This window comes from Arvicanthis niloticus, chromosome 1, assembly GCF_011762505.2.
Source record: "Arvicanthis niloticus isolate mArvNil1 chromosome 1, mArvNil1.pat.X, whole genome shotgun sequence".
NCBI lineage: Eukaryota > Metazoa > Chordata > Mammalia > Rodentia > Muridae > Arvicanthis > Arvicanthis niloticus.
Genome location: NC_047658.1, coordinates 57,611,146 through 57,628,261, shown reverse-complemented (window position 1 = coordinate 57,628,261; position 17,116 = coordinate 57,611,146). Strand labels below are relative to the sequence as shown.

General features: G+C 33.8%; 1 protein-coding gene across 6 annotated transcripts in view; it reads right to left on the bottom strand.

Annotated features, from left to right (window-relative positions):
- The window catches only part of Nox4 (NADPH oxidase 4), a 117,015-nt gene that overhangs the window by 42,904 nt on the left and 56,995 nt on the right, over nt 1–17,116 (bottom strand). For all 6 annotated transcript variants that reach the window (XM_076937464.1, XM_076937456.1, XM_034519684.2 and 3 more), the window contains 3 exons: nt 16,609–16,773; nt 16,410–16,472; nt 1,634–1,694 (listed from right to left, as the gene is read on the bottom strand). In XM_076937464.1, the coding sequence (XP_076793579.1) occupies nt 1,634–1,694; nt 16,410–16,472; nt 16,609–16,773 (289 nt within the window). The remainder of the gene's footprint in view (nt 1–1,633; nt 1,695–16,409; nt 16,473–16,608; nt 16,774–17,116) is intronic.

Sequence of the window (17,116 nt, the reverse complement as noted above, 5' to 3'; positions counted from 1 at the left end):
GTTTTTGTTTTTCCCCATTATGTTGTACATAGCATATATTCCCCATTTTTTAATCTTTCAACTTCCATGTTTACTGCCTTTAAATACAAAAAAAAAGTTATTCACATGTATTTTATTACATAATATAACTTCCTCATATCAATAACCTTACTCCACATTCCTGAATACTCCATCTTTATCCCAAATCTTATCTTTCTTTGAATTTAAAATTATTTTCTTCCTTCCAATACTACTTTCTTAACTTTTGTTCACAGTGATTTTTCCAGGTTTAATGCATAAGCCTTTCATTGCTTCCCTCTGTTTCCAAGAATATACAAGTGTTCATTTGCTAATAATAGATTGAACTAGCAACTCACTAATAATACGTTCACTAGAGAGGGTCACTTCCTTCAAAGATTCACCAAATTCATCAGAATAGTGTGATTTCACCCAGTCGTTTGCTAAGCTAAATCCAAAGAAATTCTTACTGGAACAAATTATTTACTTTCTTTTGTTGTCTTTCATTTTGATTCATTTGGGTGTCTTGATTTTTGTTCATTTAATTCCTGAAAATGATTAGTTATTCCCTTCCCTGATTTGAGGTCAATTTTCTTGTTAATTTTCCATTTTTCTTACATCTTCCTATATTTGCTCAATGTCTGAATTTCAAAAATTCTATCTTCTCCTTGGATTTTCTTATTCTAACTCTAGACTACCTTGAATCTACTCTAAAGAGATCCTTGTTAATTATTCAATTGTAAATGTATTTTAACGTGTTTGTGGTTTATCTTATACTTCCATTCTTTTCTTTTGACAGCACTCTAAAGAACCAATATTAACCAATGCCAATATTAACCTAACTGTGCATTTATTACACATTGTGTTAGGTCCAGAGACTATAATATTAAATCATACTTATTTTATTTGTTCATGATTCAATATAATGCATCTCTTGAAGAGTATAAAGCTCTTATGAAATAAATGTCTAAAGTAACACCAAAAGACCTGATATTAAAAGTAACTTCTATTCTAAAAATGTTTTGGCATTATAGATATACATCAAGGTCATTTAAACTTGAGAGTTATTTGTTTTCAATTCAACGTGTTTATTTAAACTTTTACATGGTGTGTGTGTGCACTCACGTCCATGTGTGTGTGTGTGTTTGAACCAGTTATGAAATGTGTGTGGAATTCAGAGGACAGCTTGAGAAAGTTGACTCTTTCCTTCCAGAATGTAGTTTCTGAGTCTCAAACTTGGGTCCCCAAGCTTGACAGCAAGCACCTCGTCGTTATTAACTGTCTTGCTCACCTAATTATAGCTAATTTTGAAAGTCAATTCCAACATGAACTTTAAAGTCATGCTTTCAAGAAATAGATTTAAGCATTCCTACTTGCTGCCAGTACAATGGACATTAAAAAGTCTATGATATAAACTCCACAAATAATGCATTATTAATAATTACTGGTACTCATATTATTCTGATTTCATAAATGAATCTTATAAGAAAAATTAGGCATTAAAACTAAATAAACAAAGGAAAATAAACTTCTTAATATATATACCTTTTCATGCAAATGAGTAGTTAATTGTGTTGATACATTTCGTTATACTATGTTCTTTTCAAAAAATTTAAAGCTATTAAGTAGTACATACCTGTCCAATCTCCTACTACTTTAAAGTGGACACCAAATGTTGCTTTGGTTTCAGTAGGACACTGAAAAAAATAAATACTAGCATCAATTCAGATTAATTGTTATATATTAGAAGAATATGATGTGATTAAAACCATTATTCTTACTGCAAGCCCCCAGATCAACAACTAATGAGAAAGAACAGGATAAAATGTATATGGCAGATAAAACAATGATCTACCATAAAATCCTGATCACTAGGGCATTTTAATTTCTCTTAAGACCAATAAATATGCATATAAAACAGAAAAAACATGTGAATAAAAATTAAGAGAGTATTGTAGGTAAAGCCTGTGGAGATATCTGTTGAGGATTTTCTGTCCTGCATTCTGTCAGGCCTGCAGACACCAGGGATGTCGACATGAGATCCCTCTACCTACTAATCCTCTACCTGCCAGCAACCCTGGGGCACAACTAGTGAGTTTCTCCCTGCCTCCTAAGCTCCATTTTTTGGTCCACTACTCTGTTGGTCCATGTTCCTTGCCTCAGGGCAAGGCCGATCAGGAGGTGGAAAGCTGTGATTATCTCACATAGCCTCCAGGTGGGTACTGGGTTTCAGGGAAGTACTGAGACACTGCTCAAAGGTGGGAAAGCACAGTCTGAGGTGTGGGAAAGCCTGAAATGATTAGGGAGTCCTAGGGTTCTCAGACTCTTAGACATCCAGGTGTTGCTGGGAGTTGGGGAAATGGAATCAAGAACACAGGTTGGAGACTGGCATCTAGGCTGGAGCTGGGGGAAAGAGGAGCTTGGCTCTATTTCAGCTGTGATTGTCCTTAGTTTGGTTGTGGTTGTATGGGAATATAGAAAGGCCTTCTAACAGAGAATTGAACTGTGGCTTTGTTGGCGAAGATCTCCTACATGTTCTCCATGGTGGTGGTAGATGAAATAGACAATCCATGGTTCTAAACTGTTTTATTGACTAGTCACGGTGGAAAATGGATGTATACTGAACCTCTCTGCATGGACTGGAGATTAAATACCTATTGCAGGAAGGAGTATCTGGGAAGGAAAGCTTATTGGCAAAGCCTTCGAAATCTCTAGGTACCTCATTAGCATGGAAAACTCTGTTCTGGGTCTATGTGACCGCAGGTCACTTTTTTCTTATGTGGGGAGTGTGGCATGTATTCCAGGCAAAGAATCTGGTAGGGAGCAGGGAGTTGCCTGTCTCAAGTATGTGCCCATAGAGTCTCTGGGGTCTCTGATCTGCTTTACCTTACCAAGCTTCCTGGCCTGGTATTATTGTCCCATAATGTTCTGCCTGAATTCCTACACACCTACCAGCAGTGCAGACAATCAAGTAAGACTCCTGCTCAAGGCCCATGGCTTGCCAGGTCCCCTTCAGGCACACCCAGCAGCACCAAACTGCCCTGTACCCTGTACTCTGTTTTCTTGCCCACAACTCTGCCTGATTTCCTGGAGTCCCACTGGCACTAGTAACAACCAGATGGTTAAAGAACACAATCAACAAGAGCCAAAGCAATATAGTATCACCAGAGCCCAGCTATCCTATGACAAGAAGCTCTGGATATCCCAACACAGTTGAAGCAAAAGAAAATGACTTTAATTCAATCTTATGAAGATGATAAAGGACATTAAAAAGAAAATGCATACGACCCTTAAAGAAATACAGGGAACCAATCAAACAGGTGAAGGAAGTGAAGCAAAAGAAGATGATTTTAATCCAACCTTATAAAGATGATAGAGGCTTTTAAGAAGAAAATGAACAAGTCCCTCTAAGAAATACATGAAAACAATCAAATAGGTGAAGGAAATGAATAAAAATGTGCAAGACCTAAAAATGGAAATAGAAACCATAAAGAAAATATAAGCTGAGTTAATCCTGGGGATGAAAAACCTAGGAAAGAGAATAGGAATTACAGACAAAAGCATCACCAGCTGAAAATAAGAGATGGAAGAGAGAATCTCAGGCTCAGGCTTAGAAGATAGGACATAAGAAATTAATGCATCAGTCAAAGAAAATGTTAAATCTAAAATGTTCTTGATATAAACTATCTAGGAAATCTGGGTCACTATGAAACAATCATACCTAAGTATAAGAAGAATAAAAGAAGAAGATTCACAGCTCAAATGCCCAGAAAATATTTTCAACAAAATCACAGAAGACAATTTCCCAAACCTAAAAATAAAGATAGCTGTACATATACAAGAAGCTTACATCCTACCACACAATATGCAAAACACTAAGTCTACAGAACCCCCCCCCCCAAAAAAAAATACTAAAAGCTATAAGGGGAAAAGGACAAGAAACATATAAATGTAGAGGTATCAGAATTACACATACCTTCTCAACAGAGACTCTAACCAACAGAGGGGCCTGGGCAGATTTCTTGTGGACTCTAAGAAAAAGCTGTTGCCAGCTCAGATTACTATACCCAGCCAAACTTTCAGTCACCATAGATGAAAGAAACAAGATATTCCAACATAAATCCAAGTTTAAACAATATCAATCCACAGATTCAAGAAAATCTCAGCAACAAAGATAAACATTTCCTCAGAGTAAATGGCTGGAAAAAAAGATTTTCCAAGCAAACAGACAAAAATAAGGCAGAGCAGGCATTCTAACTTCTAGTTTCTAAATAGGCATTCAACCAAAATTAATCAAAAGAGATGAGGAAGGACACTTCATACTCATAAAAGGAAAAATTCTACCTCATGACATCTCAATTCTTAATATCTATGCCTCAAGTGCAAAGTTTCCCACATTTATAAATGAAACCTTACTAAAGCTTAACTCATAAATCGAACCCCAGACATTAATAGTGAGAGACTTTACCACCCTAGTCTTACCAATGGACAGATAGTTCAGACAGCAACTAAAAAAAGGAATAATGAGAATAACATATGTTATGAATCAAAAGGACCTAACAGATATCTGCAGAACATTTCACCCAAACACAAAAGAATATATCTTTTCAGTACCTCAGGAAACCTTCAAAATTCACTATATAACTAACTAGTCAGAAAGCTAGTCTCAACAGATATAAGAAAATTGAAATAACTCCATGTATCTTATCAGACCATTATGAATTAAAGATGGGAATTCAACATCAGAAACAACAGAAATCCTACAAACATATGAAAACTAAACAACTCCCTACTGAATTATTTTTGGGGTAAAGACACTAATAAAGAAGAGATTACAGACTTCCTAGAATTCAGTGAAGATGAATGTGTAATATACCAAAAGTAATGGAAGATACTGCAAGCAATGCTAGGAGGAACGTTCATAGCACTGAGTGCCTTCATAAAGAAATTGGAGAGATCTTCATACTAACAACTTAACAGTATACCTGAAAGCTCTAAAACAAAAAGAACCAAACATACAAAAAGAATACAATGCAAGAAATAATAAAACTGAGGCCTGAAATCAGTGAAATAGAAACAAAGAGAACAATACAAAGAATCAACAAAATCATGAGTTAGATCTTTGAGAAAGTCAACAAGATAGACAAACCCTTTGCCAAACTAACTAAAAAGTAGAGAGACAGTATCCAAATTAATAACAACAGAATAGAAAAGGAGGGAGGCCATAACAACAGACAGAGAAAATCCAAAGAATCATTAGGCTTAATTTAAAAAACCATATGTCACAAAATTGAAAAATCTATATGAAATGGACAATTTTCTTGATAGATACCACTTACCAAAGTTACGTCAAGATCAAATAAACAATTTAAATAGATCTATAACCACTAAGTAAGTAGAAGCAGTTATTAAAAGTCTCCCCTCTAAAAAATGGTCCGGTGCCAGATGGTTTTAGCACAGAATTCTACCAGATCTTTCAAATAAGAGCTAACACAAACACTTCTTAAATTATTGCATAAAATAGAAACAGCAGGAAAATGCCAAACTTATTCTATGAGGCCACAGTCACCTTGATATCTAAATCACACAAAGTCTCAACAAAGAGAATTTTAGGCCAATTGCCCTTCTGAATATTGATGCAAAGATACTCAGAAAATACTCACAAGCCAAATCTAAGAACACATCAAAAACATCATCTACCATGATCAAGTAGGCTTCATCCTAGAAAAGCTAGGATGGTCCAACATAGGATAGTCCATCAATATAATACACCAAATGAACAAATGGAGAGAAAAAAAACCACATGATCATTTTATTAGATGCTGCAAAATTCTTTTTCATATTTGTTTGATAGGCATTAGATTTTAAATATTAATAATTTACTAATGATTATATATCAGTGGCACAAAATATTAAAATTTATTTATTTTAGGAATATAATTTCATTATATATGTATTTATTAAACTTCAAAAATTTAAGAAATTAAAGAACTAATATATTTTCTTTTTAAATCATGGGGCTTGAACTGAAGCATTGTCGAAGTAACCGCTCAAGTTTAGCAGTGATATGGAGAACAGGAAAAATGTGGGTCCAGTATAAACTGAGCCTCATTTTATTTAATATACCACACTACATTTGTTTTATAAATGGAGTTCTAGCTTTGGGTCCAGATAGAGCAATCTTCTATTTCATAAATCTGCTGTCTTTCTCTAAGCTTCAAATTTGGTACTCATGTAATAAAGATAGTGTATTACTCCAAAAAAGATAAATAAAAATAAAATTTAAAAAATCATGGGGCTTGAAATAAACAAAATGATTGAAGTTTGTACGTAAGTTTATTATCTAAATTTATGTGTAAATTCATTTTTTAAATCAGAAAAATGATCACATATCACAAAATGATCAAAAGGATCTTTAATCACTTTTGTGATCTGTCTCTGTGGCCCTTTTTTATTTTCTAGCTCCAATCTTTCATTTTTTTTTTTTTACTGTCTTATAGACAGTTCATTCTAAATTTAATTTAGCTGAGACTGTTATTACCTTACTTCTCAAATTACATTCATTTGATTCTCATATATCAGTACATGGAACCAAATTCTTTCCAGAGCAGGGACCAAATATCACAATAACATCACATATAAGTCTGCTGCCAGATTCAATCAACTTTCAAGCCCTTTCAAATAAGTTTTCAAAGTAAACTGTCTGATCATAGCAATCTCATATTACTTGTACTATATAAAAAAATATCTACTTATTGATTGAAGTCTTGATTCCAAACTAGTGATGCTACTGAAGTAATTAAATGAGAAGGACAGTAACTGAATCAATTGGTTAATTCACTGATGACTGTACAGATGCATGAGTTATGGGTACACAGGCCAAGTCAAAGACATTAGAGCACTGGAGGCCTGATGCTGAAGGCTATTCTCTGTGCCCACACCTTCCTTTCATACATTCTCTGCTCCCTGGCCACTGGAAAATTAACATTCTGTTCCTCCATGTCCTTATACTTTGATGCCCTATACAGCAGACATGTGGGCTGACCATGACCTCTGGTGTGATATGCCAAAATCAATCCTTTGCTTAAGTTGGGTTCTTTGGTATTCTGTCTCAGTGATGAAAAGCTGACTCAGTAACATGCATATTCTTTCTCTCTCTCTCTCTCTCTCTCTCTCTCTCTCTCTCTCTCTCTCTCTCTTTCTTTCTTTTTTTCTTTCTTTCTTATGATCAAAGGTCAAAATTAGTTGTTCCCACTATTTCCATTTATATACTGTATGATTCAGTTTAATTCATTTTAATTCACTACAACAAACTATCAACATTTAACACATCCTTGCCTCCAATTTACTTACAACCTGGTCATTTATACCAAATTCATTTCAATTCTACTGTTAACTCTTGGCATCTCTTTCAGACTTATCTCAAAGTCTTCCTTTCATAATAAAAGCCTGAATTTCTTGGTAATAAAATTATTTACTTCTCTGAACCTAAAAGTACTTATGCAGCTTTCATGTTCCCATTTTACAGTCTGTGCTATTTTGTATACCTTGTCCATAGGAATAGGTTTAAAATGCTTAGAAATCAATATCTAGTTCAAAATCACTGTTGCATGTTCTAAAATCTGTAGCATGTTATATATACAGGATGGAAGGTAGAAAAACATTAGTTAAATGAAGTATCACTTGAATAAAATATTAAAGAATGGACCTGAGAGAAAGGTATGGACTTCAAACACCTGTCTTTCTTTCATGATTTATTCATCTTCTAAACTCAAATTTACTGGAGTTTCAAATATTTCAGATACTGTGATAAGAGTACATATAATTTCACTTCACAAATGAGGATTATTCAAAAAGCATGAGAAAGGACAGTGAGTTAAGAACACAGAGTCCCTCAGATGATGAAACACGGTGATGCTAAGCATTTTATACATATAAAATGTTACTGTCTACCTGAACCTAAATAGAATAAAATAGTGCATATCCATATATTTGAAAATTTTATACTCATTATTAAACACAAAATATGTAAGTAGATTTTTTTAATAACATAGATTAAAAGTCAAGTTTTATCTTTTGTTCCTAATACTAACAAATAGGGTGTAGAGAGATGGCAGAGACAGCTTAGTGTTTAAAACCCCTTGCAGCTCATTCAGAGGATGTGGACTCAGTTCCGGGTACCTACGTGATAGCTCACAACCAATGGTAACTCCAGTGTTAGGGAATCTGATGCACCCTTCTGATCTTTATGGACCCTAGGCACTCATGTAGTTCACTCATGTAGTACAAACATCCATGTAGGCAAATCACTCATGCATATAAAATAAAATAAACATTTTAAAAATGTAAACTGAAAACAAACATTAAATTGACCAGCTTAATGTTACAAAAAATACAAATGAGAGTGCTGAAAAAAAAAAAACCAGTCATATGCACAATTGTGAACTATATGCCACGGGTCTTGGATCAGCCTCAGCATGTTCTTTGTGGATATAAATAAGTAAAATAATTAATTTTAAAAAACTGACAAATTTTGAAAGACAGAATGTAGTGAGATATTGGATAGGAAATGAATAAAGAAATACTTGAAACTAAAATTATCCTGTATATAAGAAGGGAGCACCATGAAAACCAATTCCATCTTTCAATATAACACTGGAGAGTCTCAGCTCACAGAGGCAGGAAGAACAAGAGCTGAAGTTCAAAAATATCTAAAAGTTCCTATCTACATTTGAATATGAGTTTCTCCCTCCCAAGATTTACTTTAGTCTGACAAAAACCATGAGAAGTACCACCCCTCAAACCCAAAGGCAAGGAGAAGCAAAACACACAGAGCTCTGGGTCTGGAACTATGGCCCATTGAAAACAAAGAGTAAGCTACCACTCATTTATTGAATAAAAAATGCAAGCACGGTATATGTTATGTCCAGATCATATGATTGTAATTGGGTTTCACAACTTGGACCCTAATCTAGGCTTTACTCTTTTTGTTAATAGAACTCTAATTCTTTAGGCTAGAAACTTAAGTATGAACCTTAAGGTTTTCACATTTACAATCCAATTGCAGGAGAAAAACAAGTCTTGACCATTCAAACTTCAGAATGGATTCAAGAGCTGATACATCTTGTCATGTCCATTGTCATCACCATGATCAAAGTCATCATCATACCTACACTGGATGAAAGACTCCTAACTGCTGTCCCTGTTTCTGCTAATGTAGTAATCAGAGTCAGACAAAAAAAAAGGGGGGGGCAATGTCTTAAATGTCTGGGAAATCCTTCTTGATGTGAACTGAAAATTCAGATCTGGAAACGCAAGTGGGTCACCAGAGAAATGTGCACATCTGTAAAGTAACAGAGGTTTAGGCAACTAATAATACTGCCTTTTGGCATTCAGAGTTCATGTGAATGTAAAGGGGGGAAAAAAAAGATTGAATCAAAGTCGTCAAAAAATGAGGAAAGCCAGGTAAATGGATATCCTGGAAACAAGACTATAATTGTAAAAAGTATTTCAATAAAGTGAACAGCAGCCTAAAAAGGTGCTGATCTGTAAAGACCATTAATCACTGGGCAAAGCTCACTGCATTTACCAGTAAGGGGGCATTGGGCATCTTGGAAGTATCTTCATGGTGTGCTACTGTGGTTAAATCCAAGGTTAAGCAACAGAGAAAGAGGAAAATCTGAGGAGCTGCAACAGTAGCCAGAAGGGACGAGTCAGAAAAGTAGTTTCTTCATCATTTTCTCCTTGAAACCAGGAGGTGAAAGAAATATGAAAAACTATTGATTGAATAAATCAAATTAATATTAACCAGTCTATTTGTTCTGAGTATGCTGCTTTATTTAGCTCACATTTATCACAGAGGCTATCATTAGCCTCCCAGGAAACATTGCTTTTCTCCTGGAAGACAGCCAAAGTACAGGAGTTAGGTGATGTTTAATTCTCAGAACCTCAAACATTTTGTTGGGTTCTGTGGATACTAATCACTGTCTGTGGTTTTTTAACACTGTGCCGTGAATACATAATGATAGATTGTGCCTGGCAAGCTACCTTCTCCTCCATCTGAGTTTCTAAGGCAAAAGATCTATGAAAAACAAGAATATGGCTAGTTTTAAATGCTAAGTAGAAGGGATTAAGACCAAAGATCAAAAAGATCAAAGTTGACAAAGAACTACTAGTTACATTTAATGACATAAAATTTAATAAATAACAACTGTAAAATTTTCTTGTTTCCATTTTCTTTTAAATGAAAAAAAAAAAAAAGAACTCTCCAAAGTAACTGAGACATAAAAACATGAAACATAAAAATAATGGAAGAACAGGCATGCTATCTGAAAGTGCAGACACAAACAGGAGAAACACTAGGTTATGACTCATGGAAAAAATTCAAAATTGGGTTATTCATGCTTCAAAATAATGAATCATACAACTAAAACTACAGATGTCAGAAAAGCATGTTTATTTCTGAATAAAAATACCACTAGAAGGATGTGGAGGTATTTACATAGGCTTCAACGAGTTAATATTGAAAAGAAAGACTGTGTATTATTTCTATAATTGAGAATTTATGGAAAAGAGGAGACAAAAATATCTCCCACAGCAAAAAATTAAGAGATGCTGAATTTTGTAAGTAGTATAACATCTTATTCTTCTATAAGTTTTATCTTTTTCAAACTCACTTTTTGTTTTTCAAATTAGAAAACAAGCAACAAGATACATGTTTTTCCAAAAAAAAAAAAAAAAAAAAAAAAGAAAGAGAAAAAAAGTAAACATTTATAGAACACAGTTAGGAAACACCGAGTAGCATAGGATCAAGGTATAAAATTCTATTTAATTATTAAGCTGGCTAAATGTCTAAAGGGGAAAAATCATGATAATTTGGTTCTGGTTCTAGGTTTTGTCATCAGTTACAATGTTTAATGGCTTTTGTCCCTTCAACAATTTAAATATTTGGCCCTTCAAATGTAACTTAAATAGCAGATGTGGAAGCTTATGTTTAATTTCAGGTTCTAAAAGGGAATCACTATGTACAAAAAATATTGCTTTGAGATAAGATTTATGATTGACATGCGGTGGTGTTCAGATCCTTCACCTTCCTTGCAGTTCTCAAAATTTACAATCAAAACACTCATAAAGCCTCCCAGCAGTAGAGATGGCTACCTACCGCTTTGCTTGTTTTCTACTGGGACTTTCCTAATATTCACTCAAAATTTCATCTTTATTCAAGTTCAAGTTTTCTGCCCTGGAGGCATTTAAAATTCAAGGATAAATCAACTGGGAGATAAAAAGCATTAGGCCCTTGACATGAAGACAGGACAGCTCTGAAATAACACCTCATCTGAAGAGCTCTTGTCAGCCATTTTGAGATCTCTTCTGTTATTCTACCATACCATTCAAGTTCTGGCTGCCTTCTTGTTTATCAAGCCTTACGAGATGCTGTCCTAAGTACAATTCCCAACAATTCAACATCATGCAATATTTCTCTTGGTCTTAATTTTCGAAGACTAATGCTTCTATTTTTTGCTTTTTTAAAACAAGATTCATTTATTTTATGTATATGAGTGCTTTGTCTTTGTACACACCAGAAGAAGGAATTAGATACCATAACAGATGGTTGTGACCAATCAGGTGATAGCTGGAAATTGAACTAAGGACCTCTGGAATTGCAGCCAGTGCACTAAACCACTGACCTGTCTCTCCAGCTTTTCCTCCATTGTTTTCTTTTTACATTTATCTAATTATCTTTACAAATTCTTTCATTATTTTGTTATTTTATTTTATATCTCTTTCTTTCTCCTCTCTTCAACAACCTTCCCGGATCTTCTGTTTTTTCTTTTAACCTTGTTTCTCATTTTCTTCAATCCCAACTCCTTTGGTTACCTTTACATTCACCCTAAATTATTTGAATTTCATAGCATGCTGTACATAAATTTTACCCTTTTGTTGTTGTTTTATGGAAAATAAATTCTACTATGGATTAAGGAAATCTAATTAACTTTAAGTATGTTTTAACATACAGCTTGATTTGAGTTGTTGTTAACAACTGTTATTTTCTTCTTTCCTTTCTGAATGGTACTAGAGACTGAGCTCTCCAGAGTAGACTGCTATTCCGTAGAGATGGTTCATATTTAAGAGCACTAGTTATGTTGGCAGTGGACCAATGTTCAGTTCCCAGCAACCATATGAGGTGGCTAGAAGTCATCTGATCTTTGTAGGCACCTCTACACGTATGTTCATACCCACACAAAAGTTTTACACACACACATGCACACACATACACACACACATACACACACACACACACACATACACGTACACACACACACATACACACTAATCTTTTTTTAAACAAAATAATATGCTGATCATTGAGAAGATCCCCAAAACCAAATGGAAGAGATATCCAAACAGTAGATACATAAATTTGCAACACAAGGACATCAAATTGTATGAGCAAGGCTACATCCCTCCTATGAAACATCATACCATGCCAATTATGGATTCAAAGATACTACAATGAGAAAAATATAAAAATTTACTCATGATAGTGTTCATTGGCCACAACAATAATTGAAATAAGCAGAGACAATAAGAAACACAACAGAAGACCTGGACAAGAAAGCCAATAACATAGAATAGTAGGTCAGAAGGGCAGATGAGAAAATTGTCAATATATATGAGAAAGTTAATATCATGGCAGAAAAATTCAGTAAGATAATTAAACTGGAGGGTAAATGAAAACAAAGATTCTGGCAGTGAAATATCAAATAAATCAATAAAAAATTAGTAAAAATTTGACAACAGTCTTGAACAAGTTGAAGAAGTAATGTGAAGGATGAAGATCAAAGTAGAGAAATGAATGCATTCAAACATCAATAAAGAAATACAATGAATAAAAGGGCTTAACCACAATTTCCCAGAATTCTGAGCTCTATCATGAAACCAAATATAAACACCCACAGGGCTGAGATTAAAACTACAGGCATAGAAAAATCTATGTCAATGAAATTATAGAATAAACATTCCCAAATCTAGGGCTCGTAAAGTATAGAAATGAGACTAGCTGATTAAAGAGCAAAAGCTTCAAGAATGTCTTTTGGTTTCAATATAACAAATACATCATACCGAGCTAGCTCAGAGGAATGTGCTGATCTGAATTGTATTTTAAAATGCAGCTGATTGAAGGTCATGTGCAAGCTGAAAGCCCTGCAGGTTTATGAGTTCTGATTTTTTTTTGTGTCTGTATTTCACATTTTGGCTTGAGAAAAAAGCTGTAGAGAAGTGTGGTGTTTGACCTAAAAGCCTCCACTCTGTATGTCAGGAGAAAACTCTTGTCTTTATTTTTGAGAAAACATAAAAAAATTTTAGTAAAGTATAAATTCTAAAAGGTAAGACAGCTTTTTATTTTTTTTTCTAAAGCCAGTTAATGTTATTGGCATGCTATGGTATTTTCTCCATTTGGAACATGTTGGAAAATATTTGCATGAAAAGAATACTCTCCAAGCTTTGTAGTTGGCATTTAAAAAATTGCTTTATTTTTTATAATCTATGTTCTCTGTTTAATACTATCTTGATGAAAGAAATTTAAAAATACATTCTCAAACAGAGATTCTGAAGGAAATTTATAATGATTTTGAACAATAGGTCTGCTCTCCTAAGGTCTGTAAAGCTGCTTGTTCATTTTCTCCCTTTTCAACTTACTACTTTTTTCTGATAACAGCTTCACGATTATGCATGTATGAAAGCTGAGAAATAAAAATACGTCTTAAAACTGTCAGAAGCAAACATGATTTAGATGCAATATTATTTTTGTTACAGTCAAATATTTGTTAATCACATACATTTCTGGTACCTGGTAAAGCATGAGAAACTCCAGAGGACTAATGGGCATAACACCGCAACCTGACTTCTGATAAGAACTGTGTCCTACGGGCTCCTAGGGTCCAACTTTACATTCCATGTGAGTAACTGGAGCTTTCACTAATCTTCAAGACAAATGCTTCCTTTTCACAGCAGTCAAAGCCCATACAGCAGCAGATAAAGGAGTATTCAGAATAACTCACCATCACTAAAGACAAAGAAACTATATATCTATACTGTGCTGGGTCAGTGTTGTCATCTTTTCTGACAGATCTAAACATAGCTCATTATCTCACTAGATGCCAAATGACTTTTCTCTGATGATTATAAAACAAGATTCACTCATATAGACAGAATACAAAATTTGAAGTCAATAAAGAAAAAAAGCATCATTTGTTTCTTGAGGAAACCCTTCTGAAATTATGAGCTCTGGTTTTATTGTAACAAATTGATACAAGTTTGTTGTTTTATTATTATTATTCTTTATGTATAGAAGTTTTTGGCTCAATTGTCATTGTTCAGGTGATTTCAAGGCATAAACACAAACTGAAAATTAAAATCACACCAGATACTCTCTGTACTTAAATGATTATTTTTATGCTGTACTTGCAGCTTGCTTAACTCCTACAAATCTATTATTCAGAACTGACTTAATCATAATAGTACACTGAAAGCCAAATGTCCCAAAAGGTAAAATAACACACCCATTGGCTGTGAATATTAAATCTTATACATGTAATCTAAGAGTCACTTCCAAAACCCAACCCCAAACATAAACATTTAATATTATTGGTATCTGGTTTTTCTTTCTGTCTCCCTAACGTGTTCAAATTTACTTTTTGAATATACATTAAGGGTGTGGTCTTTATTCTTTATCAGAAACATGAATGAGACCTAAACATCAGTCCTTAATGGGAATATTATATAAACAGTATTTCCTAACTGTAGAATATTATATAGGCATTGAAAAGAATAGGGCACATAAAAACATAGTAGTAGAATGAGAAACTGTTCATGGTATAGTGTTGAAGGAAGTGAGGTAGTGAGAGAATCATATGATCCAACAAGCAAACCACAGGGATTTGCATATGCTGAAATACGTGATAAAATATCTAGAATGATCTATGTCAAATTATGGAGAAAAGAATATAAAAATGAAAACTAAAATCCTTCTACTTTATCTTATGTTTTGAATCATGTGAAATGTAAATTGAATAAGCTGATACAGGCTTCTACACCTCTTGTTCTGGGAGCAGACTGAGATCACAAGCTCTTTATATAGTAACTATACAATCTAATGTCTCACCTATACTACACAATGAGAAGACCAACTGGAGGTCAGCAGATTAAGCACTCAGATGCAGGTAGAGGCACACTGGATATATGTCTCAATTTTGGATCCTAGATTTTACCCAGAACATAAAATCATTTATATATGGCACAAAAGTGATCAGGAGAAAAGGATGAAGGTTGAGAAAGGGAGGGCACTGGAGATACACAAGGTCAAAATACATGATACCTTGGAATGACATACATTTTTTTTTGATCTTTGGTAATTTGCTATATGTATATGATACAAATTTTTAGCATATATTGAGTTAAAATATGTTATGTTCATACTAATGCAGTATTCAGCACAATTTGTGATAGTATGCAGACATCTATAGTATTTGTCTATTTTTATTTATCCATTTTGTTTTCCTCATATACGGAGTTGCCAGCTAAATTGTATTTCACCTTCTCTTACCACTATCTGTATTTTTAATGCTTCTACATCACCTATAGTATTCTTCCTCCCTTACTCCAACTCTTTAATGCAAACTAGCCACATTTTATTTCCACACAGTTTATACAGAGAATATCACAAAATTCTTTTTTATTTATTTGTTTTATCATTTTAGAGATGGAATCCCAAGTCATTTGCATTGTCCTAAAACTCACTATGTTGCCATGAATGACCTTGAACATTGGAGTCTCCTTCCTCTACCTATAGAGTACTCGGATTAGAGACATGCAACAGAATGCACAATGTACAGTGTTTTTAGGATGGAACCTAACAAGCTCTCATGCATCCTAGGAGAAAACTCTACCATCTGACTAACATTCCCAAGCCTATTATTCATATATAGAAAAGTAAAACTAAGAATTTCTGATGCTTTAAAGCAATAAACTTTAATAAAGTTTAAATAAGCACATTATTTACTGAATAGTAAAGAATCAGAAAGTAACGGAAAACCAATACTCAAAAAAAAGTCTCTGAATAAAAAACTACATTTCTTTGAAAAAAAAAAAAGCTAACTAAAACTTGAAGAAACTATGATGTCAAATAATTTTGAGAATGAAGTAAAACACACACACAAATATACACATGTGTTTCACACAGACACATATATTCAGACATGGGTGTATGTACAGACACACATATTTGTGTGTACAGATATATATATGTACACATAAACAACCAAATACATATGCCCATGTGCACACATATACATGTAGACAAAGATGTTCTACAATCTAAATTTTTTAAAAAATTCAAGAAATATATGTCTTACCATTGTGAGAGTAAATGGGTGGTTTTCTAATGCTGATACACTGGGACAATGCAGAATAATATACTAAAAAAAGCAACAAACAAATAATATTTTAAATGATCAAAAGAGAAATACAACTATTCCAATAAATCTGTCTGTTAACTTTCAAAAACTTCCTAAGGATAAAAGATATTTGGAAACCAACTAACCACTGGCTCACCTGGCCAGGTCTTGCTTTAAAGTTTTCTTTGACCATACGGAGTTCCATGACATCTGAGGGATGATTGATTACTGAGATGATGGTGACAGGTTTGTTGCTCCGGATACATCTGTAAAGCCTCTCAGCACAGTATAGGCACAAAGGTCCAGAAATCCAAATCCAGGTCTAGGGAAATTTTTCAAAAGTATGCTTCATGGAATGCATGACCGAATTAACAACTGAGCAATAATATTTCAATTTATATTTTAAACACTAAGATACTGGCAAAGATGAGTAAAGTATGACTAAAAGTCTCAACAATTTATTCAATCAAAATGAAATTAAAAAGAAAAAGTAGTATGGAGCCCCAATTTCAAACCTACATCCTTGTGAAGACTACCATTACTATGTAAACATTCCTTCATGCAATCATCTCTATGGGACATACTAGAACTCTCTGAATAATAAAGAGAAGTTAAAGCGTCATATTTATCTGATGATGATTTAGAAAAATAAAACAATTATCAGG